We start from the raw sequence: 24995 nt of genomic DNA, 5'->3' as shown, positions 1-24995 counted from the left end.
AACATAGCTTGCAAATATTATTTATTCATCATTAAATAGAAGGATGTTTGTATTACTTGCTTTCATTTTACCCATGTGTTCATGTGATCTACATAATTTTATATAAGTTTATATAAGTTATATGTAAATCTATATAATGTACTGCCCCCCCCCCCCCCAAAAAAAAAAACCCTGGAATTATGTTCTGCAGTGCAGGCTCCTTGCAGTACAGGCTTCGTCCACTAGGTGGGTGTTCTAGAAACCCATCTGAATCAGTGTACCAGCTGTTGTTGCTGTAAGAGGCTGCATTGGGCTTCAGTACATTTTTTTTTGAAGTCGCTTGCAGTGCATTTGCCCATCTCACGGTGGGTGATTTATGAGTGCACCTGCCCATGCCACACTGAGTGGTCAGCAGTTATTGACGCCAAGTGGCGTGACTCCCATGTCCCACCCTCCCTATCCACCTGATCTTACCCCCAGCGACTCTTTTGTCTCTCTGGTTGAAAACAGTGCTCAAAGAGAAATATTTTGCAAATGTGAAAAACATGAAACAAAAAATGGCAGAAGCACTAAAAGGCATCAAAATTGACAAGTTAAAAAAACAGTGGAAAAAAGTCTCGATAGATTTATTGCATCAAATAGGGAGTACTTTGAAGGTGACTGAAGTTTAAACATGTAAGAATAAATACACAGTTTTAATAAATAAATTCTGGAATTTGGGGGATCTCCCTTCATATACTTATAAAGAACTTTAAAACACCCCATTCAGTTACTTTATCTAATAACTTCGTGCTGAATTATGTCATATATAGTGCTTACATGCACAAAATTATCTTGTTCTCTAGTTCCTTATTTCTTCTTAACCCAAAAAGTTTATAGTCCTCTCTTGAGAGCACATGTATTTTACCTTTGTTTTTCATCCTATCACAAAACCCATTAGAACACTAGGCACATAGTAAGTGTTCAATAAATACTTTTTAATTGATTGATGTCAGCAACCAAACATGGAGATAGTTAATAATGTTCAACACTACACTGCAGGTCTAGAATGTGCATAGCTTTTTAAAAAGAACCCTTTAAAGCCATTTGGACCTTTGACAACATTTTATATGTGCAGGTATGTGTGGAATGTGTGAAAATGAACAAAAGAGTCAAAACAATTTAGTGAAAAACACTTCCGCACACCAAATGCTATGCAACATTGTTTATCAGTTTATTTCTTTAGAAAGGTTTTTAAGATTTTATTTATTTTTTTTAGAGAAAGGGGAAAGGAGGGAAAGAGAGAAAGAGAGAAATGTCAATCAGTTGCCTCTTGCATGTCCCCAAACAGGGACCTGGCCCCAAACCCAGGCAATGTGCCCCAACCGGAAATCAAATCGGCGACCTTTCCATTCTCAGGCCAGCTCTCAATCCACTGAGCCACACCAGCCAGGACTATCAGTTTCTTTCTAATGAAGACAAGCAGTCTTTATTTTGTTAATGTTTTTCATACCATTAGAAAGTTTCCCTATTTATTTTCATAAACTACGATCTAGACTTTACAACTAAGTGATAAATTTATTCAGTGAAAGTTATTACCCACAAAACGTTAGAAGGAAGATTACATTCCCTAAGAAAGCTGAAAGACTGGATCATTTGCAAAAGAAATTTCTACAGAAGATTTATAATATACATCTAGACTCAGTAGCTTGGGTTACTGTCTTTAATGTTTGTATGACTGTGGGGAACTATAATGGGTTTAGAATTTTCCTGAAGGCGCTGGGTCAGAATTTTTCTCTCTGCTAAGGTCACTGCTGAGTAGACCTGATGAAGCTTGGACTTTCATCTAATTAGCAACCTGTCTAACCATTCCAGAGCACCAGCCAATGAAAAGTGCCCTGTGGGGTTCAGTCAGGATATTTGGGTTATGAGAGCACTGTCCTTAGGGGCAAAGCTTACTTTAATGGCTCAGCTTTCCACTCTTTTCTCCTTTGAGGAGTTATAACTGCTGCAATCTGAAGCTTTTTGCAAATTGTTACCAAACTGAATTGAAACTTGGTATGAAACAACCTTTGGGATTTTCAGTGGGGCTTACCTACTGTCAAAAGTAGTCAGGTTGAAAAAATCAGAAGCTACTTTAGAAATCTGAGAAGTCAAATATACAGTTCTATTTATCCAGTAGCCATTTCACTAAAAAAATCAGAAGTATGAAATGATTGTCATATGATTTGGGTCAACCAAAAAAAAACTTTCTTATTGGAAAACTTTTCAAAGGACAGCGTACTTCAGTAAACCATGATGCTTGTCGATGGTCTTTGAAAACCCGTTTTGCTGCAAAGTGATACCTGGCTGAGGCAGAGGCCATGGCCTAGGCCTGGGGTCTGTCAGCTGTGCTTTGATCTAAAAAGAGATTCAAGAAAACCTGTCCATGTGTGATTTTGGGGGGCATTTCAGTGATGTGTAACATAGGGACAAAATTTAGGAAAAAATAACCACTCGGATGTTTGAATCTGTTTTTTCTAACTTGTATTTGTTTTTTATGAAGAGATCTCTGTACTTTTCTGGAAATCTGTTAAGGTAATAAATGGAAATTTTTTTTTATTCACAGCGTGAATATCGTAAAAACTATGAAAAGTCGAAGACTAACTACACGGCACCTCTTGATATGCTCCCAGTCACCCAAGCTAAGAAATCTCAGGCAATTGTCAGCGACGTGGACTACAAGCACCTCATACACAGTTACCATTACCCTCCCGACAGCGTCCCCCTGGACCTCGCCAAGAAGTCGTATGCACTGCAGAGCGATGTGAGTGATCAGATTCTCTCTATCCCTTCTCTTAAGGTGGAAGCTGAAAAAAATTGCTAAGTTGAGTGAGTTTTTTGGCAATCCTCAGAGGTGTCTGCATGATCTTTTATGTGTAGGAAGTATGTAACGGGGACATCACCCTGTGGTCCTAGGAGAGCGCACCCTCAGCAGTTAGACAGGCCTGGGCTAGCACGCATCCCAGCACTGATGTTGTCTGGAAAAGCTACCAACCTGGCTGAGTGTAGAGTCCTCTTTGTAAAATTGGAACTAACTCATCATTTAGAGGGTTTAAAGGTATGCAGAAATACTTAGCAGGGTACCAGGTTCATCAGTGCATGTATAAGAACTTGCTACCTTTTTGAGGTTGGCTGTTGCTCTCATAAAACATTCACTGTTACTACCATACTATCATATGGTAGTATCACCAATAATGGTGTATCACATACACCAATACTGATACATTTTTACAAAGATTGCTATTGTGTCTAAAAATAAAATCTACGACTTACAGCATCAATGTTTATAGTAGCTGGGTTTTTTTCTGTAGATCAAAATGTGTTTAGGCAAGTTAATTTTAGCTACAGAATCAAATGATTTATCTTAACTATCCTATTTTCTAAAAATGTGGTAAAATACACTTAACACAAAATTTGCCATCTTTACTATTTTAAGTCTACACTTTGGTAGCAGTTATTTACATTCACACTGTTGTGCAACCAATCTCCAGACCTTTGTCATCTTGCAAAACTGAAACTCTCTACCCATGAAACAACTACTTGCCTGTTCCTCCTCCCCTCGGGCCCTCAAGATCACCCTTTTACTTTATCTTTCTGAGCTGGCCTACTGTAAAGACCCCATGTAAATGCAATAATCAAGTACTTGTCATTTTTTGTGACTGGCTTATTGCCAGTGTTATATATAATGTGTGTCAGGATCTCCTAACTCTTTGAGGTTGGACGTTGTTCCATTTCATGTGACGCCACATTTTGTTCAGCCATTTTTCCATCAGTGGACATTTCGGTTGCTTCTGTCTTTTGGCTATTGTGAATAATGCTGATACAGACATGAGATCTCAACATTCCCATCACTAAGAATTCTGTTTTATATATTATCATATTATTTATTTGCTTACTCTTTGCTATATTTCTGCCCCCAAAATAGATGGTAAGCATCTCAAAAGCAGGAACCAAGTGGTGTCTTGATTTTTTTATTCCAATTAAAAGGCCCACAATAAAGAACAATTTGAATTTTGTTTCTAGAGTGTTTTAGGTGCCATCTATGGCCAGATAACAAGGGTGGCTCATTATTTGAATAAAATGAAGTAACTGTCCTCAAAATAAGACCAATTCCAGAAGGTAACTGCTCTCTATAAGCAAATTAATGAGTGCAACTGTGTTGAAGTACCCCATTAGCCAATGTAGAAAAACTCCTAAACTGACCATTACACATAAAGGGCATTGTGTGCAAACACTTAGTACAAATAATACTATCAAGTCTTATCTAATCAGAAAATGAGCAAAACTGTCTACTGTTACTGCAGCCTTCAGTCTTCATTTGACCTTTGAAATGTAATACTTAAAGCTCTAGTGAGCAAACATCTCACATTTGATTATCTAAATATAACAATTTCATTTATTCTTTGAAACATAGCTTTGAATTTAGCATTTCCCAGATTGAACTTCCATTCACTTGGAAACAAGGATGAAATGAAACATATGCCAGCTGGAAAAACTGAAAACCTGAGGGCTGTTAAAATCTCTCACCAAGGATATGTTTAAAATGCTATTAATGCATGGAGTAAGGAAGCTGGTCAGAAATCTTAGCATCCTTTATGAATAAGGACAATGCTGAGCAAAAGAAACTCAACCTTTCTCTTGGTGTTTTAGGTCGAGTACAAAGCCGACTACAACAGCTGGATGAAAGGCTGTGGCTGGGTGCCCTTCGGGTCCTTGGAAGTGGAAAAGGCAAAGCGAGCGTCCGACATCCTTAATGAGGTAAAGCCAGTGCCCTTGTTACAGAGGGAGGTTTGGGCACATGCCCTGTGAAAAAGCCCCCAAACCATGGCAAGTGCCTCCCTTACTGTCTCATTCTCTAATAAATGTTGCTGAGGGGAAAGACTAAGCACATGCATGAATTATTCTGATAGATAAACATACTGCTTTATATCACCAAGATTATGTATGTGAACCATTCATGATAAAAAATATTTTAACAACTTTATCAAGGTATACTTTGCGTAACACAAAGCACCATGTTAGGTGTATACCTTGATGAGTTTTAATAGGTTTATATAGTTGTACAGTCATCACCACAACTGAATTTTTTAAGTTCTGTGAGTACCCCAAAAAGATTCCCTGAAAAGTTCCTGCTCCCATCTGCAGTGCCAGGCAATCCCTCATCGGCTTTCTGTCTCTGTAGTTTTGATTTTTTGGAAATTTCATTTATATCAGTCTTCTTCCATTAAGCATAATATTTTTTAAGTTTATCCATGTTCTTACACGTGTCTGCAATTTATTTCTTTTCCGAGTAGCATTCCTTTGTGTGGCTATGTTGCATTTTGGTTGTCCAGTTAGTGGGCATGTGGATTATTCCAATTTTTGGCAATTATGAATAATGCATATAATAAATACTACAGAACTTGTGTGAAGTATTATACCCTATGCCATATGCTTGGTGGCTTTGAAATAGTTTATGTTACTATTCAGTCTAAGAAAAAACAATGATGATCTTGGAGCTGTAAAGCAGCCAATCTATCTGTCCCTTCTCTGCACACAATGAAACATTCCACTACCATCAGGTAAACCATCAGCAAGGAGTTTAGACTACACAAAAAAGGGACAGGGGTGCTCAGCGAGAGCTGTCTTCCTCACTCAAGATTTTGTTGTTTTTTGCTTTGGTTCTTCTTCAGTGAAAACCATTTTATCTACTCAGAGATTTTTCAGAAAATACTCAGAGATTTTACTTTTGAGTTGGTAGTTGTCAGAAGTCTGAAGTTGAAAGAGTGATGCAACTATGCAGAAATGAGATATTTAATATGCACAAAATCAGAGGACTGGGGAAATCCACGGAGAAGAATATTGGAATAGGTGTTGCTAGAAGTTGTCAGCTCCCAGTTGGACCACTTTTCAGGGTTCCCTTTCCCTCTGCCTTCTAGCACTTCAGTGACAATCTATATACTGACCATATTAAGGTCTGCAAAGCAAAAAATCCTCTCTAGTTTTAAAATAATTCATAGCTGTTGTCCTAATTCCTCAGTTCCTTACTTTCAATGAGAGAGCTTCTTTTTTGTAGCTGCTGATGGTGTGACAAGGAAAATGACATGTTTGAAAACTTGGTCATGTCATACAAAGACACGCTAGGTTGCTTTTCTGCACAGTTTTCTGTTAATCCTTTAGGAAAATTTGGGATGTTCTAGATTCTGCTTAGCTGAGAGTATTCTATTTTATGTCATAAGCAAGAAATTGAGGGAGTGAAGTCTGATTTCTGAAAGTTATATTGACTGTACTGCCCCATTAAATCCAAGATGAAGTCAATTTGTAAATAATGGTTTTTGTATTTTATTTATTCCTCCCCCCATCCAACCAAACATCCAATGTTTCAACATTTTAAAATCAGTAAAAGTCCTATCTCCCCAAAATAAATTTCAAGGATTTTAATATATTGCCCTCCAGTGCCAATAATACTATTGTTTTTCTTTTTTAATTTATCAAACAGAAAAAATATCGCCAACATCCAGATACTCTCAAGTTTACCTCAATTGAAGATGCTCCAATTATAGTACAGTCTAAAATTAACCAGGCTCAGAGGAGTGATGTAAGTATTAATCTTATCTGCATCTTAATGAATGTTAACGAATACAAGTACATTTGTATTCCAAATGTACTAATCACCTGTAGTTATTATGGAACTTAAAGGGCTTCAGTTACATGAGCAACTGTGCAATTCCCTCAGCTTTTCATTAATAAAACACACCTAAGTCATATCTTTAGAGTGTTATGTACAGTGTAATGACTGTTCTTTTACTATTTCAAGAAACCTTGTTTCTTGCTTTCCAAGAACAAGGGAAGAGGGGCTTCTCTTGATAACAAGAAACACAAGCCTATTTCTAGGGAAAACCAGGAAAATGAATAAAGGCACTACATCATGTGGAGGAGTTATATTTTAAGTCAGAGCTAAGACAGAAATCATATGTAATAAAACCTACCTTCAGTCCCTTCAGGAGCCCACCAAGTAGAATATAGATGGTTGGTGTATCCCACCGTTATTGCTTGTCCTGTGCTCAGGAAAGTGTTGGCAGGTTAAGATTTTCATCGGCTCCCCTTACTGGGCTACTTTCCAGCAGCTGCCCCTACCTAGGTCCAGAGGTTCATTGTGCATACATACCAAGGGGCTTTTTGCCCAGGCTGAACCAGCACAAAGATAAGACCCACTGTAATTGCATATGACACTTTGAATGCCTACAAGATATTTGCAGGTGAATATGGGGACTGCACAATGAGTCTTTCATATAAAGCACCTCTGTGCAGTATGATCCTGTCTGAGATTCTTTTCCTCTGTCATTCAGTCCCTTTTCCTACTTTATTAGTTTGTTTATGCATTTTTTTCCCTTTCAGATTGTCTACAAAGCCAAAGGAGAGGAAATTCTTCACAAATATAGCCTGCCAGCAGACCTACCCCAGTTCCTTCAGGCTAAAGTTAATGCCTACAACATCAGTGAGGTGTGTGCATTGCCTCAGCTGCTGATGGTGTGATACACTTGTCTAAGTGTGCACTGCATTCTATTGAAGTGATTTTTTTCTTTCAGAATATATACAAGGCAGACCTGAAAGATTTGAGCAGGAAGGGGTATGACCTGAGGACAGATGCGATTCCCATCAAAGCTGCCAAAGCTGCCAGGCAGGCTGCGAGTGACGTAAGTCCAGCTGGTGGTCACCTGTCTGACTAGAAAATGTAGGCAGGTGGACTTGTTATCCAAAAGTGACCACATCTTTTATCTCCAACTAAAAGCAAATCTGCTTGAAAACTGTTTAGAAAAGAAAGCTCCCTAAACAGATCTGAATTTTCTTGGGGGTAAGGATTTGTATAACCTCTACTGATCAGTTCTGATCAAGCACCTTAATTAAAAATTCTCCTCTATGCTTCTACACAAGTGCACTTTATTCTTCTTGTGGAAATAAATAACTTACATACTATTTAAGTTATAATAACCTCCTAATGGTAAAATTTTATCTTAGGGCTTGCTTATGAATTCCCTATTGCTCAAATAAATGATTCTCTTTTTATTTCATTGCTTCTATGGATGGTGACTTGGCTTCAAGTTTTCAAGCCTCTAATAGTCAGTCATTAGGTTCCCTTAAAGTTAGGAATGCTGTTTCTTTTGCTATCTTACTTTGACTCAGCTGTGGACTGGAGTCACTTTGTTCTTTGAGATTTCAGTAAAATTGACTCGAGCCCCACCTGTCATCTTCCAGGAAGTGGGACACTCTCCCACTGATTGCTGCAGGTGTCCCGAGCTTTTTGTCTTCTGATCACCCCTGTCTCTGGGTTTGCTCACAATGATTTTGCTCTGGTTTACTTGCCTGGGCTCACCATCCCTGGATTCACTTCTCTTTCTGCTCTGCATGAGCCAGGGGTGGAACACAGCCCTTTGCTTTTGATTTCTCCCAAGTACCAAGCCCTACTTTATTGACTGGTTGTTGGGAATGAAATTGGCATTGCACCAGTGTAAATACTGATGATTGGATAATAAATGCCTGTGTCCTAATGGCCCTGCCTTCCAGAATTCCTCACCAATCCCCTTTCAGTGTGGGTGGTTTCCTCCAGCTCCCTGACCTCTTGCCCTGACTTACACACAAACCTTCCCTCACATCCCTGCTTCTCAGTTTCCCAGGTTCTCCCCAAGTCTCCCAAGGAAGCCCAGTTCTCCTCACTTTATTATTCAGAGCCAATTAGTATTTTCACACAGTTGGCTCTGGATTCTCTTTGAATCAGATGCATTAAGATTCCACTACCACCACTACAATTCTGCTACTAATCAAATAGCTAGTTGTTTGGTATCCTTTTTAGTAGCACAATGTAATTGGTAGAGATTGTGAAATGCTTATCTTTTCTTTTGTCTCAAGTGCCTAAGTGGGAAGGAACTTGTTTTACTTCATCACTGGTATGAATTATAGTAGTGCTCCCACCTCAACTTCTCTCAGGTGGCAGAAGCAACTGTAGACAATCCAACGTGCTCAACATAACATTTTACTTTTACCTGGCTATGTACAAGTGAATATTTAATTGGTTGTTGAAGTAATTTCTAGAAAGCCAAATTGCTTCAAACCATGGTCTCATTGTTCAGTAAAATCTTTATTACTACATTTTAAAATATGCCCAAATTTACTTCTAACAGGTTCAGTACAAAAAGGCTTATGAAAAAGCCAAAGGGAAAATGGTTGGCTTCCAAAGTCTCCAAGATGATCCGAAACTGGTTCACTACATGAATGTAGCCAAGATACAGTCGGACCGGTTGTATAAAAAGGACTATGAGAAGACAAAGACAAAGTACAATACGCCTCATGATATGTTCAACGTTGTGGCAGCTAGGAAAGCTCAGGATATAGTCAGCAATACCAACTACAAGCATCCGCTTCATCATTACACCTACCTGCCTGATGCCATGGACCTGGAGTTGTCCAAAAACATGATGCACATACAGAGCGATGTAAGCAGCATTTACTGCACGAGTCAGTCCCCCTTCAAGGTCAGAGCCTGTGTGAGAGAGCCTCTTGCCCGGGGCACTCACTCCTCTTTTTCCCCTTTGCTGTAGAATGCCTACAAGGAAGAATACAACAACTGGATGAAAGGCATCGGCTGGATACCTATTGGGAGTCTGGAAGTAGAAAAAGTCAAAAAGGCGGGTGATGCCCTGAGTGAAAAGAAGTACCGGCAACATCCAGACACCCTCAAATTTACCAGCATCGTGGATTCCCCAGTCATGGTTCAGGCAAAACAGAACACACAGCAAGCCAGTGATGTGAGTACAACAATCGTGAAGGTGCCAAGGATGGAGGGAGGCGTTAACAAACTGAGGATCAGCTCACTTTTTTATTCTTTGGAGCCAATGTCTTTTCCTTTGGAAATTATTTAATTGAAAATTAATGATTACAATTATTTTTTGTTTGGGCACTAATATTTTCTTTTTCTTCTGTTTTGGTTTTTACCTTCCTTTCTGAAAACTCTTCCTCTTTAACTACCTTGAAATACTATGTTATTGGATAAATTTGACATTGTGCAAAAAGTTCTGCTCTGGTACTGTACATACACACACACACACTAAATTTAAGCTTGAAACCCCAGACATTTTATTGTGGCAAATTAATCATATCCAATGCTATACAAAGTTCCTCATATTTAGTTTTCGTATATAACACAGGGAAATAATACATGAGTACATGCTTTTGCTCCTCAATTCATCATATACAATTAGAGAGACTTTTTTCAGAGACATTTTTTAGGTCTTGTTGGAGATTAGTGCATTGTTTGCCTGCCTGTCCGTGAGCCATGTGTATGGTCTGGCTGAAGTCAGAGCCAAAGGAAATTCTGGTGCATAGAAGAGTTACAGGGACACCCAAAGCATCCGTTAATTAATTCATTGAAGGAATGGTTTTCAACACCTTCCACGTGCCAGACACTGCGTTATGTGCTGGTGGTGTCGAGATTAAATAGACGAGGGTTCGTGGGACAGGGGCTGCAATGAGGAAATAGGACTGGGGTGCAAGACAAAGGCATGGACAGAAACAGGACTGCCACACAGAGTGGTCCATGCCGCAGGGGAGACCCGTGCTGAGTAAGTACAAGGGAAGTGGGTAACTGCCTCTCAGGGCTTCCCCGGCAAATACGGGAAGAAAAGCACGTTCCTGGCAAAAGGAAAAGCATGATAGCCAAGAAGTAATGAATGGAAGTACAGCAAAGTGTTCAAGACTGTAACCCGATTGCTAAGGGTTTATATGCCAATTTATAGTCTGGACATTGTGGGGTAGGTAACGGGACGTAGTCCATAATTTTAATCTGCGGAGTTGCATTATCTGGTCTTTGCTTTCAAAAGAGAACTCTGGCAAACAGTACAGCGGCTATGTTGGGGAGGGGAGAGACTGGAGGCAGAGAGATGAATTACAAAGTGGTTACAGACATAACAGAAGGCTTATTTAGACTTTAAGTCAATAGCAATGGGAAAGGTGAGGTTTAGAAAGTGGGATTAATGACATTCTGTGAATGCTTAGGAAATGATTCCTCAAGGCAGTGAGGATTCTAAAGGTTAGCTCTTGGATTCTTAGAAGAAATTATTTAGTATTTGAGGATTCGCTTAGATATCAGCCATTTCAGACTTTATTTGTGATACATTCACACCAGTTTGCATATGACATTCCTCAGAGACATGCCTAGGATATACCAAGAGATTGAAACTCTATTTGTGGTGATTCCGGTTCTGTTTTAATTTTAGAAATCAAGCAATTTCTTTCTTTTGTATTACCAAGAGGAAGATACAATATGATTTTTATATTATAGTCTTTTGATATCTTTCAGATATCTTTAAAATAACAAGCCAGGGTAAATACAAAATGGTAAACCTTTTGAGTGTACTGGATTTATGTGTAAGCACCTTTATTTTGTGAGGAAATTACCTACTTTTCCTGATATGATTATAACTGGAGAGTTTTTAGCAGAAGTGAAAAGACTCATTCTAACCATCATTTTCTCTCTAAAAATAAAAAACCCAAACCAAAGAAACCACAGACTTTAAGAACTGTTGACTCGATTAGCAAAGAATGAACCCTTCTGGCTTTGATGAATTATGTGATTCATGTTAGCGTTTCACATCTGAACTTATTTTTCATTCATCTCTGGCAGTAAACGATTCTATTCTCTGAAAGATTTTCTCTTTATTGCAATACACAGAATTGTTGACTTCTCCTAAAGATAAAAAGAGTTATCTTAAAAACAGGAGTTTTTAAGTTTCTTAAAAAGAGGAACATGCCTTTGATACTTTCAACAACAGAAATAGTGAGGGATTGTGTTAGTAACAACTATAAGCATGAAATTAATGAATTTCCCTTTTCATACTATTGGTAATGCATTTTACTTTACGGCTCTGTGTTGCAGATCTTATACAAGGCTAAAGGAGAAGATGTGAAACATAAATACACTATGAGTCCTGACCTTCCCCAGTTTCTTCAGGCCAAGTGCAATGCTTACAATATAAGTGATGTAAGTAGGGTCTTTGATGGGGTGTGAAATCCAGAACTGATAATAAGTAACAGAATTGCAAGGTATGATGGGGCCTTGACAATTGCTTAGGTCCATTTCCCATGTGGCCCCCTTGGCAACTCGTCCTGGGACAGTGGTTCTGTGCTTCTTGAGTTGTTCTTCCCAAGAGCAGAATGACTTTAAAGGATTCTTCTTTGCCTCTAAAAAACATTTTATTGAATTTATTGGAGAGATATTGATTAGTAAGATTATATAGGTTTCTGGTGTACAATTCTATAACATATCATCTGCACACTGTATTGTGTGCCCATCACCCCAAGTCGAGTCTCCTTCCATCACCACTCATCCCTCCTTTACCTTCTTCTACCTCCCCCCACCCCACCTTCCCCCTGATAATTACCATAAATTATTCTTTGTGTAGAGCCTAACATCCAGTTCTCTAAAACTTCTATTTAGTTTTCCTAATTTTGCATGTGAGGAGATTATTATCCTCCAGAAAAACAAGAATAAAAAAATCTTTTTTATTTTATTAAAAACAATCCTAAAACTTCTAAAGCTAACCACCGGGTCTTCCCTTGACCTTCTTTTCATAAGAGGCTTTATTTTCTCTAGTTGCTCCTTGCACGCCAGGGTTTCCAGAACTTGTGTCATCCTCCTCCCCTCGATTGACTCCAGGTTCTCAGTGTCCCTCCCCACCAGGTGCCCAGACAAGATTTGGCTGAATAATTAGTGCAGAGTCCAGTAATTTCACACAACGCAAAGTGAGACATTTTGCTATAGGAGGTTCTTTTAGCTTCTATCTGGAGTGGAGTAAAATAATCCCAGCCGTGGAAGAATCACATTAGCTGATCACACCCAGCATGCCGACAACCTGTTCGTTTCTCTGCCCCAGGTCTGTTATAAGCGGGACTGGCACGATTTAATAGCCAAGGGCAACAACGTGCTTGGTGACGCCATCCCCATTGCTGCAGCCAAAGCGTCAAGAAACATTGCCAGTGATGTGAGTAAATGTTCTACCCAAAACCTGAGTGGTTGCTTTTTTAAAAAGTACACAAAGTGTGTTTGTTGAAATGATATCCCATTGAAAACAATATGGAGAATTAAGAACATTCAAGTTCCCACAATTTATTGTTTTGAGAAACTCATTTTTTCCATGTTTCATGATTCTTTTCAGCTGACCCCACTTGGTAGGGGACTGTCACAAACCTGACAGCAGCTCTCTCCCCGAGTCACAGCCCGAATCCCCTTCACCGACACGCCCATTGACAGCCCACACTTACTTTTGGTGAGAACACCCAGGCTAACACATGACATTCAGATGCCTGCCTGGGTTACAATTGCACTGAGAAGATTGAAAAGGTGTTACATAAGATATATACAGATTTTATAAACCAAATGGGGAAACAGCTCACTTTTCCTGAAAGTAATTTTCATTTACGTCAATTGATGCTCATTTCATCTGTAACAGAAAAAGTGCACACTTACTCTTCTTCCCATCACTGAAACACACAATTTTTAAAAGTACACAGGCCCCGCACACTCCACTGTCACCCCCACCCCAGGGGCTGCAGTCTTGGTTTGAGAGAAGCAGCAGGACGCCACCCACATGTGCAGACCACCGGGGCCCGGGAGTTCCACAGCTTCTCCTCGTGGGGCTACTACTGAAAATGTGTCCCTCAAAGATTTGCACATCACTATGAAATAAATTCCTAATCTAAGGAAAAAGTGAAAGTTGAAAGTGTGGCATTATCTTTTTTTCTTTTTAGCACTTGCACAGAGTTTTTCTAACATGCTTAGAAATTACTTGATAATTCTTTTGCCTGCTAAACTCTTGTTGACCTATCAGTACTTAAATGGCAGGAGCAGCGTGTCTGCAGAGTTTGGGTGGATTTGAACTTTCTTATGTAAAAATTGAGGTTTTGACCTGTTACATACAGATGCCGCATCCCAGGTAGCTCAATCTATGCTGCAGCGAGAGACTTTGGACAGCAGAGCTTTTGTGGTCAGATTTTTACGGTTGGGGAGAGCTCACAGCAGTTCCTGTCCTCACTGCAGTTCCACTATTCATCTGTAGCCGCTTCAGCCGTGAGCTCGGAGAGTAGCTGCTGAGAAACAGGGGTGGGCGAAGGCCCAGCTACCTGCCTGTGCAGCATCTGAATTGATGCTGCCTAGAAAGAAGAGGATTTTTGTTTTAACTTTATTGGGTCAACCTGAGACAAAAATCACAGTAATGATTTCTATCCTTCACCCCAAGATGATCTGAGAGTAAACAACTCACATGTAGACTTTTTCAGAGTTTCTTCTGCACCTGTTGTGTACCTATTACTAGGCCAATTGGAACAGAAAATGGAAGGTTTTCTCAATAATTTCTAATATTCCATGATGTGCAGTAACATCCTAGATTAGGTAAATTTACAGTCCTGGAATGTGTCATGTTTATACTTAGTGTGATAATCCATTTGATTTTAAATAAAGTTCTAAAGGCAAATCATCTATAGAATTGATAACGTAGAAAAAAACTGGTCCTGAGGGTATCAGAAAACCCATTTGTAACACAGTAGGGATGGAAATAAATGCTGTCACTCTGAACTTTCTGGGGAGTGTGTGTAGGGGGAGGAGTATGGTTTGCATTTTTGTACAGTCTTCCAGAAAGTCACAATGTTCTGAGTGCCTTTGTGTGTGGATATAATTGCTGCACCTAATATTATCAATGCCTGCCTCTACAGTATAAATACAAGGAAGCTTATGAGAAGTCCAAAGGAAAGCATGTGGGCTTTAGAAGCCTCCAGGATGACCCTAAGCTGGTCCACTACATGAATGTGGCAAAGCTGCAGTCGGATCGTGAATACAAGAAGAACTATGAGAACACCAAAACCAGCTACCATACCCCCGGGGACATGGTTAGCATTACAGCGGCAAAGATGGCCCAGGATGTGGTTACCAATGTCAATTATAAACAACCACTACATCACTATACGTACCTCCCTGATGCCCTGACGGTCCAGCATACCAAGAACGTGAATCAAATTCAGAGTGATGTAAGTATGTAGGGCAGCACTGACCCACAGATGCTGGTACTTAAGGGATAATCACTTCTTCCCATTTTAGTATATTTCCAATACAATAAGATATTTGAAAATAAATGTACTTTAAAATAAACAATCATTGAGAGGCTAAAAACGGCATAATGAACAACCTGTATTTTTGCTGGCTTTCTGAACTCCTATTGTAATTGTTGGCATTGCTTTTCTTAACTTCTGGATCCAAGATAAAGCCATGTACCACAAAGTGTATAAGCCACCTTGGTTCTCAACAGGAAATGGTTGCTGGTGGGGGAGGCCTACTTCAGGGGTGAGATGTATTATGTAAAATAGCAGCATTCTTTATTCTTTCTGAATTCAGGAAAGTTATTTTTGACTTTCTGAAACTCAAGGTCACACTGTCATGCATGTAAATCTATGTAGTGAGTCATCTGAAATGAACCAAGAAAGCTTTGTGATTATAGAATGATTCATGGAGAGCTGCCTAGGGAGGGTGTTTAATATTCAGGGCTTTTCCGTCTGCAGGAACCAGATTTCTATAAGAATCTGTGATGGGGAGAAATGGTGCACATTTATTGTTTCTCAGCAAAAGCGTCTCTCCCCAGCTGAGATCAAGAATAGCCTAGGTGAACAGTAAGGGCGAAATTCAAAGTTGTGCTGTTTTTCAGCGAAATCAAAAGAAAAGCCCAATTTACTGTCAAAAGAGACACAGTATTTTTTTAGCAGTACCCATGGAAATATGTGGCCTAGATTTTCTGTGTTGTGTAATGCACTCTAACCACAGAACTGATTTCCCTTACTACCAAATTCTGGGGAAGAAGCTCGTGGCAGACATAACCAACGCTGCATTCCAGACACGAGCGCGCTGAAAGGGCTGCCGTTCATTTCTGTTTCCCCTGCGGAAAACTGCAGGTGTCAGAAACACTGCTTGACTATTCTCTGGGATATCTCCTCATGTGAGACTACTCTTTTACAGAATGTATATAAAGACGAATATAACAACTTCATGAAGGGCATTGGATGGATCCCTATTGGTTCTCTGGAAGTTGAGAAGGCCAAGAAAGCAGGCGATGCATTAAATGAGAGGAAGTATCGCCAGCACCCAGACACCATCAAGTTCACAAGTGTGCCCGACTCCATGGGCATGGTTTTGGCTCAGCAGAATACAAAGCAGCTAAGTGATGTAAGTGGTTTCCCTGAAGAAGGGCTTGTCATGAGTGACCCTGTGACGAGCCACTCCACCATCCTTAACTTAATACATGGGGCTGCGTCACTATTACGAAATCAACTACTCTCAGAGGTATAATCAAAAGGGTTTACTTTTGAAGCAACTTGGAGCTTGAACATAGACAGAACAGGGAGGGGAGAAACAGATTGCTTTGAATAGGTTTTCTTTTCCAAAACAAGTAGAGTCTGAGCTATTCATCAGACATATGAAATAAAACTATTTGTATCATTATTCGTTGCTTTGTATGAATTGCAAACCAAGCCCTTTATTGCTCTGAGTGGCAACAGTTCTACTTATCTATACAGAGAAGAGGCATGATCAGTGCCCTAATCCTCCTGCACAATAGCTCCACGTTCTGAGAGGTGGTCTGGAGCGAGGCCTCTGGGAGGGAGGCTAGGAGTTTACTTTTCAGGGCCATCCAGAGTGTCTTCTCTGAGCCCGGTCTCTTTGAGCCCTTATTCTCAGTCAGAGGCTAGTTAAAATGCTCAGTGCTTTACCTCGTTTGGTAACTTCAGAGTTCTATTAAAATACCTCCACCAGCAGAAGGAGGTACATCAAAAGCAAAGGAAGGAAGATTTCATGTTTTTAGTTCCAGATATTGGCAGGTGGCCAATGCTTTGCTTGGCCTAGATTTGAGGCTTATCTGTGGATTTTATTTCTCAGGCCAGCCCCCGCTCCCGTATTACCACTGATGTTTCACGATTAATTCTATGTCAGTGGTAATAAATTGCGTACAGCCTTCCAATTTCTTTGTACAGACTGAGGCGTTACTTCTTACCATGTTATTTTTCCAGTTAGCTGGGAAAACTGTGTTCTTTCTCATCCCAATAAATGCCGTCAGCATCCACATGGTTACTCCAGCCAGAAACCTGGCTGTCACCACCGATGCCTCTCCGTGTGAAGCCCACAATCCAAACTTCTCCTGAGCCAGCCTCCTAAATCTGTCTCAGCCGTCCTGGTACTGTCTTTCAGCGGCCACCAACCTAGTTCTGGCTTCCTGATCTCTCACATGGAAAACTGCAGTCGTCTGGACTCCATGCCTGGGGACATACCAGGGAGACCAGCTTAAATCAAACCACATCCCTCTAATACTTAAAACCTTCTAGTAACCTCTTGAACTGAAAACAAAATCTCAACTTATTAGCTTGGCTGAAAAGGCCCCCAGCCCCGTGGCCCTGCTCCCCGTTCCCTCTAACCCTCTGAGTCCCCTCAGCGTCCTGCAGCGCCATGAAGTGATGTGGGCAGCCTTCAGTCCACACTCAGGGCCCTGAATGCTCTTCGTCATGCTCTCTGTTTTCTTCAAGTTTGGGTATAAATATTACAAGAGAGCCTTTGCTGACCACCGTCGTTTCTTTCCTAAAGTTATTTTATTTACAACACATCACAAATTCTAACTCTATTCTATAATCTACCTGTTTATTCTCTGTGTCCTCTACTGGGCTCTAAACTCCGAAAGTACAAGTCTGCCTTTTTCAACCCTTTAAACACAGAACCTACCCCCCTATTTGGTCCACAGTGGTGTCCAATAATAGTAGTGAGATGAGCCAAGGAATGTGAATACCAGCACCATTCTGCATGACGGTTTGGGTGTGTGCCTTACACGGGCACATCTTGTTTTATTGGGCTTTGTGTTTTTGCGCTTCGCAGATACTTGTGTTTTCTATAAATGGAAGGTAATACCCTCTGCCAGCAAAAGGTTACAGCTCATTAAAGGTTCGGATGATGATCACTGTACATTCTGCCACACGTAATGTGCTCACATGTATGATGCAACCCATGGTCTTGTGCGCATCATACGTGGGGTCATGTAATCATTCTGCCCATGTGTAAGGGGCACCCTTATTTTCTCCTCAAAACATTGGCAAAAAAGTGCACATTATACATGGCAAAATGTGGTATCGTTTCTTTAGCAATAAAATATTTTTAAATTAAGGTACAAACATTGTTTTTTAGACATAATACTATTGTGCACGTAATGAACTATAGTATGGTATAAACATAACTTTAATTGATAGGACTCTCTTTACTGTGGTATTCACAGTAAAATACCTTTGTGGCTGTGGTCTGGAGCTTAATCCACAACGTCTCTGGGGCAGACTTAGATTTGAAAAGGCACAAATGATAGCCTTCCTTTTTATAGGAGTGTATGCTTGATGAAACTTACATTATGCCAGTTAATGCCATTTACATGCTACCCTTCTTTGTTTTTAGTTGAAGTACAAAGTGGAGGGGGAGAAACTGAAGCACAAATACACCATAGACTCCGATTTGCCTCAGTTTATTCAAGCCAAGGTCAATGCCCTCAACATGAGTGAAGTGAGTATTTATCCTAATGACAGTGTAATGTTGCTAACGTAATGTTCCTTTCCAGTTCTGGGTAACCGTGGAATTTAGAATTTTAAGGGGAACAAACTGAGTGAGGCCCCTCTGAGTCTCTGTTAGAGGAGGTCTCAGAGAAGATGTGACTGCCGTTTGGCCCTGAGTTGGACCCGGTGAATGCAGGCTACTCCCTTCGCTGTCCTCAGGATGTATGTTCTTGCCCTTGGAAATGACTCCTCTTCCACAGGGGGAGTCATTTCCAAGGGCACAGCTTTGAAAGAGCAATGTCTTGTTGAGACCACCTGGATGGGACCATATGGGACCAATAGTCCAGACCATATGGGACTGGACCCCACTAGGGTCTCTATAAAAACTTTTGAGATTCTGGCAGGTGGGTGTGGAAATCTACCATGAGGCCACCCTAACTTTATAAGGGCTTTGCTGAAATTTACTCAGGGTTATGCAAATACTTTATAAGATAATGCAAAATAACAGTGGAAACGTAATTTAAAAACTACACTAAATTCACAATATACAAACTTTTCAGGAACCTTTAAGCATATTCAAAGTATCTACTTCTGTAGAATCTAAATAAGTTCCCTTGCTTATTAAACCTGCACCTACAGTCTGGAGTGACCTGACTCTTTCTGTACCTATTTGCTCTCTGTGTTCAGGGGCCAATCAAGATTGGACTTCAACCATAGAATATGAGACTAGAGGTTAGCATAATATTTTGCTTAATGCAGACTGTTCTGAGCTGTGGACTATAAAATTATTAGTGGGTTGTAAAATCAATCAAGTAGGTTGTGTTCTATTACAAAAAATAGAACAAAATAAGATAGATGAGATTGGAAAATATGGTAGTACATAGTCTATAGTAAGGTTAAGTTTTGCTTTATTTAATTTTTATTTCAGTTATTTGTTAAAACCTCTAAAAAAGTTTACTGGAATTTTCTTTAGAAACTCTTTTTTGTATGAAGCTAACCTCTCTCCTAGGTGGATTAGATACGTAATTGATGCTGATATTTCAATTCACTATAATGAATTGTTTCCTGTTGCTTTTTATTTTCAAAGTTGGTAAGTTCTAGTTTAAAAACATAATCAAACCTGGAAAGAATTGTTCATTTATTAAAAGATCCCTTAGTCATTCTTTCTCTTTTTTTAGGCTCTTTTTTATCTCCAAATAAACATTTTTGGTACTTATTTCTATGCTTTTGTTTAATTTAGAATTTCTCCCTGATGTTAAAATATTTAAAAACTGAGGTTAAGTAAAACTGGGTAGCACTACATCTGAATTTTTAATCTTAGTATCAAGTAACTTTCTGTAAATTAAAATGCTTTATTATTAAAATGCAAGAAAATAAAAATATTACATGAGGATAGAAAAGTTGAAAATATTAAAATTATTTTCAAAATTCAATTTGCTAACCCATATTCAAAGCATCACCTTTCCATTGTTTTATTATGCCAATATATACATTTTTAAAGCAGTTGAGATCACATGGTGTATACAGTTACTGATGTTTTTGTTTAAAAGAATCACGAAAGATGAACTAATAGCCCAAACTCCATGAATTCTCTTAATGGAAATGGGTATATTATGACATGTTTTATAGAAAGATCTTGGCATCCTGTTTCATTTGTCTTTTAATTTTGGCAAATAATAAAATAATATTTCTTTTTTTCAAGGCTTATTATAAAGCAGACTGGAAGAAAACCATAGCTAAGGGCTATGATTTGAGGACAGATGCTATTCCAATTGTTGCTGCAAAAAGTTCAAGAAATAATGCTAGTGATGTAAGTCTAGTTTGGAAGTCGTAAGTTCTCTGTCTGTATATTGTAAAAATCTTCACATGGAGGCTATATGAACCATATTAGAAAGCAAATAAAAAGTTATAATACTGAAATATTTTTGATATCCTAAGTACCATTGATTTTTTATATTGCTCCACTTTAAAATCTTTAAAAACTCAATACTGTTATTACAAACAAGAAGGTTCTCTTTTAAAAACTGCAAAATATTTAGAACTCATTAGTATCATTGTTATGAAAACTGATTTTTATTTTAATTGACTCAATGAAAAAATCCTTCGTAAATTAAAATGTCACTGAGCTGAAAAAGTCTCCAAGTGTTTTCAAAAGGATATAATTTTTAAATAATATAAGTTACACAACAATTGTGAAATGTGAAAAACCAGGAAGAATTATAAATTAAAATGACAAAGTTTTAGTTAATCATTTTAAGTAAATTAAGTTATAATTTCTATATGAATTGATATAATACTTTGATAGAGTAAAAACACAGTCATTTAAAGTCAAATATACTACTTTGTATAAGGGCTTTGCTGAAATTTACTCAGGGTTATGCAAATACTTTATAAGATAATGCAAAATAACAGTGGAAACATAATTTAAAAACTACACTAAATTCACAACATACAAACTTTTCAGGAACCTTTAAGCATATTCAAAGTATCTACTTCTGTAGAATCTAAATAAAAACTACAAATTATTCCACTCTCAATTATCCCCAGACAACATCTCAAGACCATCCATTAGAAATACTCTGCTAATTGTTTAGTTAACAACACAAAAACAATAGATCCAGACTGAATTTAACTATTGTTTAATTTGTTATATAAATTCAGTTTAATACTTTACTATTTCCTACTTTATACCCTATCAAACTTCTGCCTGCCCTTCTTTTTCATATAGTTCAAATATAAACAGGCCTACGAGAAAGCCAAAGGCAAGCAAATTGGATTTCGTAGTCTTCAGGATGACCCTAAACTGGTTCACTACATGAATGTAGCCAAAATGCAGTCAGATCGTGAGTACAAAAAGGGCTATGAAGCCAGCAAGACCAGGTACCACACACCTTTGGACATGTTCAGTGTGACAGCAGCCAAGAAATCTCAGGAGGTTGCTACCAGTGCCAACTACAGACAACCCTTCCACAACTATACTCTGCTGCCCGATGCCTTGAACGTGGAGCACTCCAGGAATGCGATGCAGCTTCAAAGCGATGTATGTAATGATCAACAGATAGTTGGCATAAAATTGTTCATTTCTAGCTGACGTGAGGGAAGACCAAGAAATTGATAATTCCATTCATTTTATCCTAAGCCTGGCTGGACTCATTGTAATTAGGGGTCCTCTCCAGAATTCAGAGCTTGAGGGTTGTACTCATTTGAACTACATGCTCCTTCTTTTGGGGGTTGTTTATACTTTAAAACTTTAGATGTTAGACCCAATACATGATTTATCTTAAAAAAGAGAGAGAGATTCAAATGGGTGCATATAGCGTATGTTTTCTAGTGCAAAATTTTGTTCACTTTTCCCCCAAGGCAGTTAATTTTTTAAAGGAATTATTGGATCAGGGTTTCCTAATTGAAGTCACCATGAATGCAATTACTTTTGTAATTAATTGTTTTTGAAGAGACAATAGGGAATAAAAAGTGGGTTATTCTCCCCCAGCTCCTTTTCATTCTTTTTGATAATTAGTGAATCATCTAGCTAATGAGACCCAAGCCCTGACTCTTTGTGAAATGCAAATTCCCTTTTCTGTTTAAAGAATCTATACAAATCTGACTTCACCAACTGGATGAGAGGAGTTGGCTGGGTCCCAATAGATTCCCTGGAAGTGGAGAAGGCAAAGAAAGCAGGAGAGATTCTCAGTGAGAAGAAGTATCGCCAGCACCCTGAGAAGCTGAAGTTCACCTATGCCATGGACACCATGGAACAGGCACTTAACAAAAGCAACAAACTGACTATGGATAAGGTGAGACCTCGCCTGCTGGCCTCAGCCCAAGGACACTCACAGGCTCATGCCACTGAGCCTGGCACTGCCACTGTGGTCTTCCTTTGTCAGCATTTCAGTCTCTCTGACGGTCCTGGTGGTAGTGGTGGTGGTAGGAGGGGCATTCTACAACTTGCTCCATGTCTCAAGAGCTCTCACTTGTACTGACCCTCGGGCTGGGTGTCAACACCATGCTGAGGGTGTGAATGAACCACAAACCCCACACAGTGTGAGGTGAAGACAAGATGGTATTTGTTGTTTCTGTGGAAAAAGACTCCCCTGTTTGATCAATTTTTCCCTCATCTTGAGTCTAGTCTCCTCAGTCCCTTGCTGTCCCACTCATTTTTCGTATTGGATTTAAGCTCTTTTCCCACGGGGCTGTGAGTCTCTCCCTCCTGATAGCACCACCGCACACTGGTCCTGCTGGACAATCATGTGCCTGCCCTTCTTGTTGTAGAGGCTCTACACAGAGAAATGGAACAAAGACAAGACCACCATTCACGTCATGCCCGATACGCCAGACATTGTACTCTCCAAAATGAACCAAATCACCATGAGTGATGTAAGTAGATGAACAACAACAACAACAAAAATGCAGGAGAAGGTGAAGGGAACTAATGTTAATGGAATGTCTGTCTTCCACGTGCCACCACTTTGGAATCAGGATCCCTGTTCTAACCCAAAGAACAAGATGCTGACTGACTTTTTTCTATTTAATTGTTTAGAAACTGTACAAAGCTGGCTGGGAAGAAGAAAAGAAGAAAGGGTATGACTTGAGGCCGGATGCCATCCCAATAAAGGCTGCAAGAGCCTCTAGAGACATTGCCAGTGATGTAAGTACTTCCCCGGGGCCTGCTTTAGGCTGAGTGAATCAGCGCAAAGGAGCCAAACTTGTGTGTTCCAAGAGCTGCATTTGGATCTACCCGGTGTTGGTGGGACCGTCACCCCATGCAACACACAGCCACATCCCTTCACTCAGTCCACAGACACTCTAATCACTTGTTCATTATTGAATGTGAAACATAACTGGGTCTTGTTAAAAATAAGTTGCTTTCAGAGTATTCAAATCATTTATAGGCAATTCTAAGCAAAAACATAGGGATGCAAGCTACACACTTACCTAGGAGACCCACAAGCAGGCTTTTCCTAAATTTAAAGATGCACCATGAAATACTGTGTCTGCAGCCTTTTCTGCCAGTCAGACAGCTGAGTGGGGAAAGCTGCTCTCTAAAGCACCCTGAAACAACAGATTTCTACATTTATTTGATTAATTCTGAGATCATTTTCTTTCTATGGACTTAAGTCTGGCAAGACATTTGAAAACAATTGTCTTCAAAGACAAAAAAGATTTTGCTCCCTGCCCCTGTGAACTCTTCTCTTTCTAACTTTAGAGGAGCTTTAAAACTCTACACCTATGACAAAGCTAATGGCATCTAATTTACTATATTTTCTTCTCTTTTCTCCTCTCTGTTCATCACCATGCTTTTATTCCTGTCCACAGTTCAAATACAAGCAAGCCTATGAAAAAACCAAAGGGAAACACATTGGCTTCCGGAGCCTGGAGGACGACCCCAAGTTGGTGCACTTCATGCAAGTGGCCAAGATGCAGTCAGACCGGGAGTACAGGAAAGGCTATGAGAAATCTAAGACATCTTTCCACACCCCGGTGGACATGTTCAGTGTGGTGGCAGCAAAGAAGTCTCAGGAAGTGGCCACCAACACCAACTACAGGAATGTGATCCATACCTACAACCTGCTTCCTGATGCCATGAACTTCGAATTGGCCAAAAACATGATGCAGATTCAAAGTGATGTACGTCATGGCCACACCATTTGCAGAGCATTTACTCTGGATAATAAGCAAATCATTAATGACCATAAGTAATGGTATTTTGAAAATCCTAAAAGAAATTCATGTGTAATTTCTCAGTGAGGTGGTTTTTTAAAAATATTTTATTTATTTATTCTTAGAGAGAGGGGAAGGGAAGGAGAAAGTGGGAGAGAAACATCAATGTGTGGTTGCCTCTCACATGCCCCCCACTGGCCTGCAACCCAGGCATGTGCCCTGACTGGGAATCAAACCAGCGATCCTTTGCTTCACAGGCCCATGCTCAATCCACTGAGCTACACTAGCCAGGGCAGTGAGGTATTTTTTTTAATCTTAGGTTAAATTTATTTTTTTTAACAAAAGGGGACCAATTCTAGAAACTAAGTCTTATTTTTTACTCTTATTGCTGTGATCCTTGCTGGATGCTGGATTCAGCAATGGCAAATGAAATTCAGTTTCAGAAAGAATGTGTTGAAAGAAGTCTGTCTGACCAAGAAGCCTAAAGGCTCCTAATAAAGGAGTGAGAGGGAAAGCAGCCAGTCAGATAAGTTGGCCCCTCACTCCCAGCCAGCCTTCACTCCACGGCGCCCAACTTTGTGATTGCCTATCTTACTGCCTGAGGAAATACTGAGGAGGTGATGGCTGAGGCGGCTCATTAGAATGAATGTGAAGAAGGCACGGACAGTAGAGAGCCAAGAATTCAGCTACTTGGTGGCTGGAAAACGTGAATTTAAATTACCTATTAAATGCCAGCCACACCAAGACTG

General features: G+C 39.5%; 1 protein-coding gene across 1 annotated transcript in view; it reads left to right on the top strand.

Moving 5' to 3' along the window:
- Positions 1–24995, top strand: part of NEB (nebulin) — a 203314-nt gene that overhangs the window by 41035 nt on the left and 137284 nt on the right. Inside the window, exons 28-45 of the mRNA XM_037027771.1 lie at positions 2567–2764; positions 4651–4758; positions 6479–6577; positions 7378–7482; positions 7569–7676; positions 9159–9470; positions 9576–9782; positions 11909–12013; positions 12906–13013; positions 14740–15051; positions 16031–16237; positions 18494–18598; positions 20291–20398; positions 21317–21628; positions 22176–22382; positions 22858–22962; positions 23126–23233; positions 23902–24213. Coding sequence (XP_036883666.1) covers positions 2567–2764; positions 4651–4758; positions 6479–6577; positions 7378–7482; positions 7569–7676; positions 9159–9470; positions 9576–9782; positions 11909–12013; positions 12906–13013; positions 14740–15051; positions 16031–16237; positions 18494–18598; positions 20291–20398; positions 21317–21628; positions 22176–22382; positions 22858–22962; positions 23126–23233; positions 23902–24213 — 3126 coding nt within the window. The remainder of the gene's footprint in view (positions 1–2566; positions 2765–4650; positions 4759–6478; positions 6578–7377; positions 7483–7568; positions 7677–9158; positions 9471–9575; positions 9783–11908; positions 12014–12905; positions 13014–14739; positions 15052–16030; positions 16238–18493; positions 18599–20290; positions 20399–21316; positions 21629–22175; positions 22383–22857; positions 22963–23125; positions 23234–23901; positions 24214–24995) is intronic.

Source organism: Sturnira hondurensis, unplaced genomic scaffold (genome assembly GCF_014824575.4).
Source record: "Sturnira hondurensis isolate 20B ecotype Veracruz unplaced genomic scaffold, ASM1482457v3 Scaffold0019428, whole genome shotgun sequence".
NCBI lineage: Eukaryota > Metazoa > Chordata > Mammalia > Chiroptera > Phyllostomidae > Sturnira > Sturnira hondurensis.
Note: the sequence above shows the minus strand (reverse complement) of the source record. Positions and strands in the feature narration are given on the sequence as shown.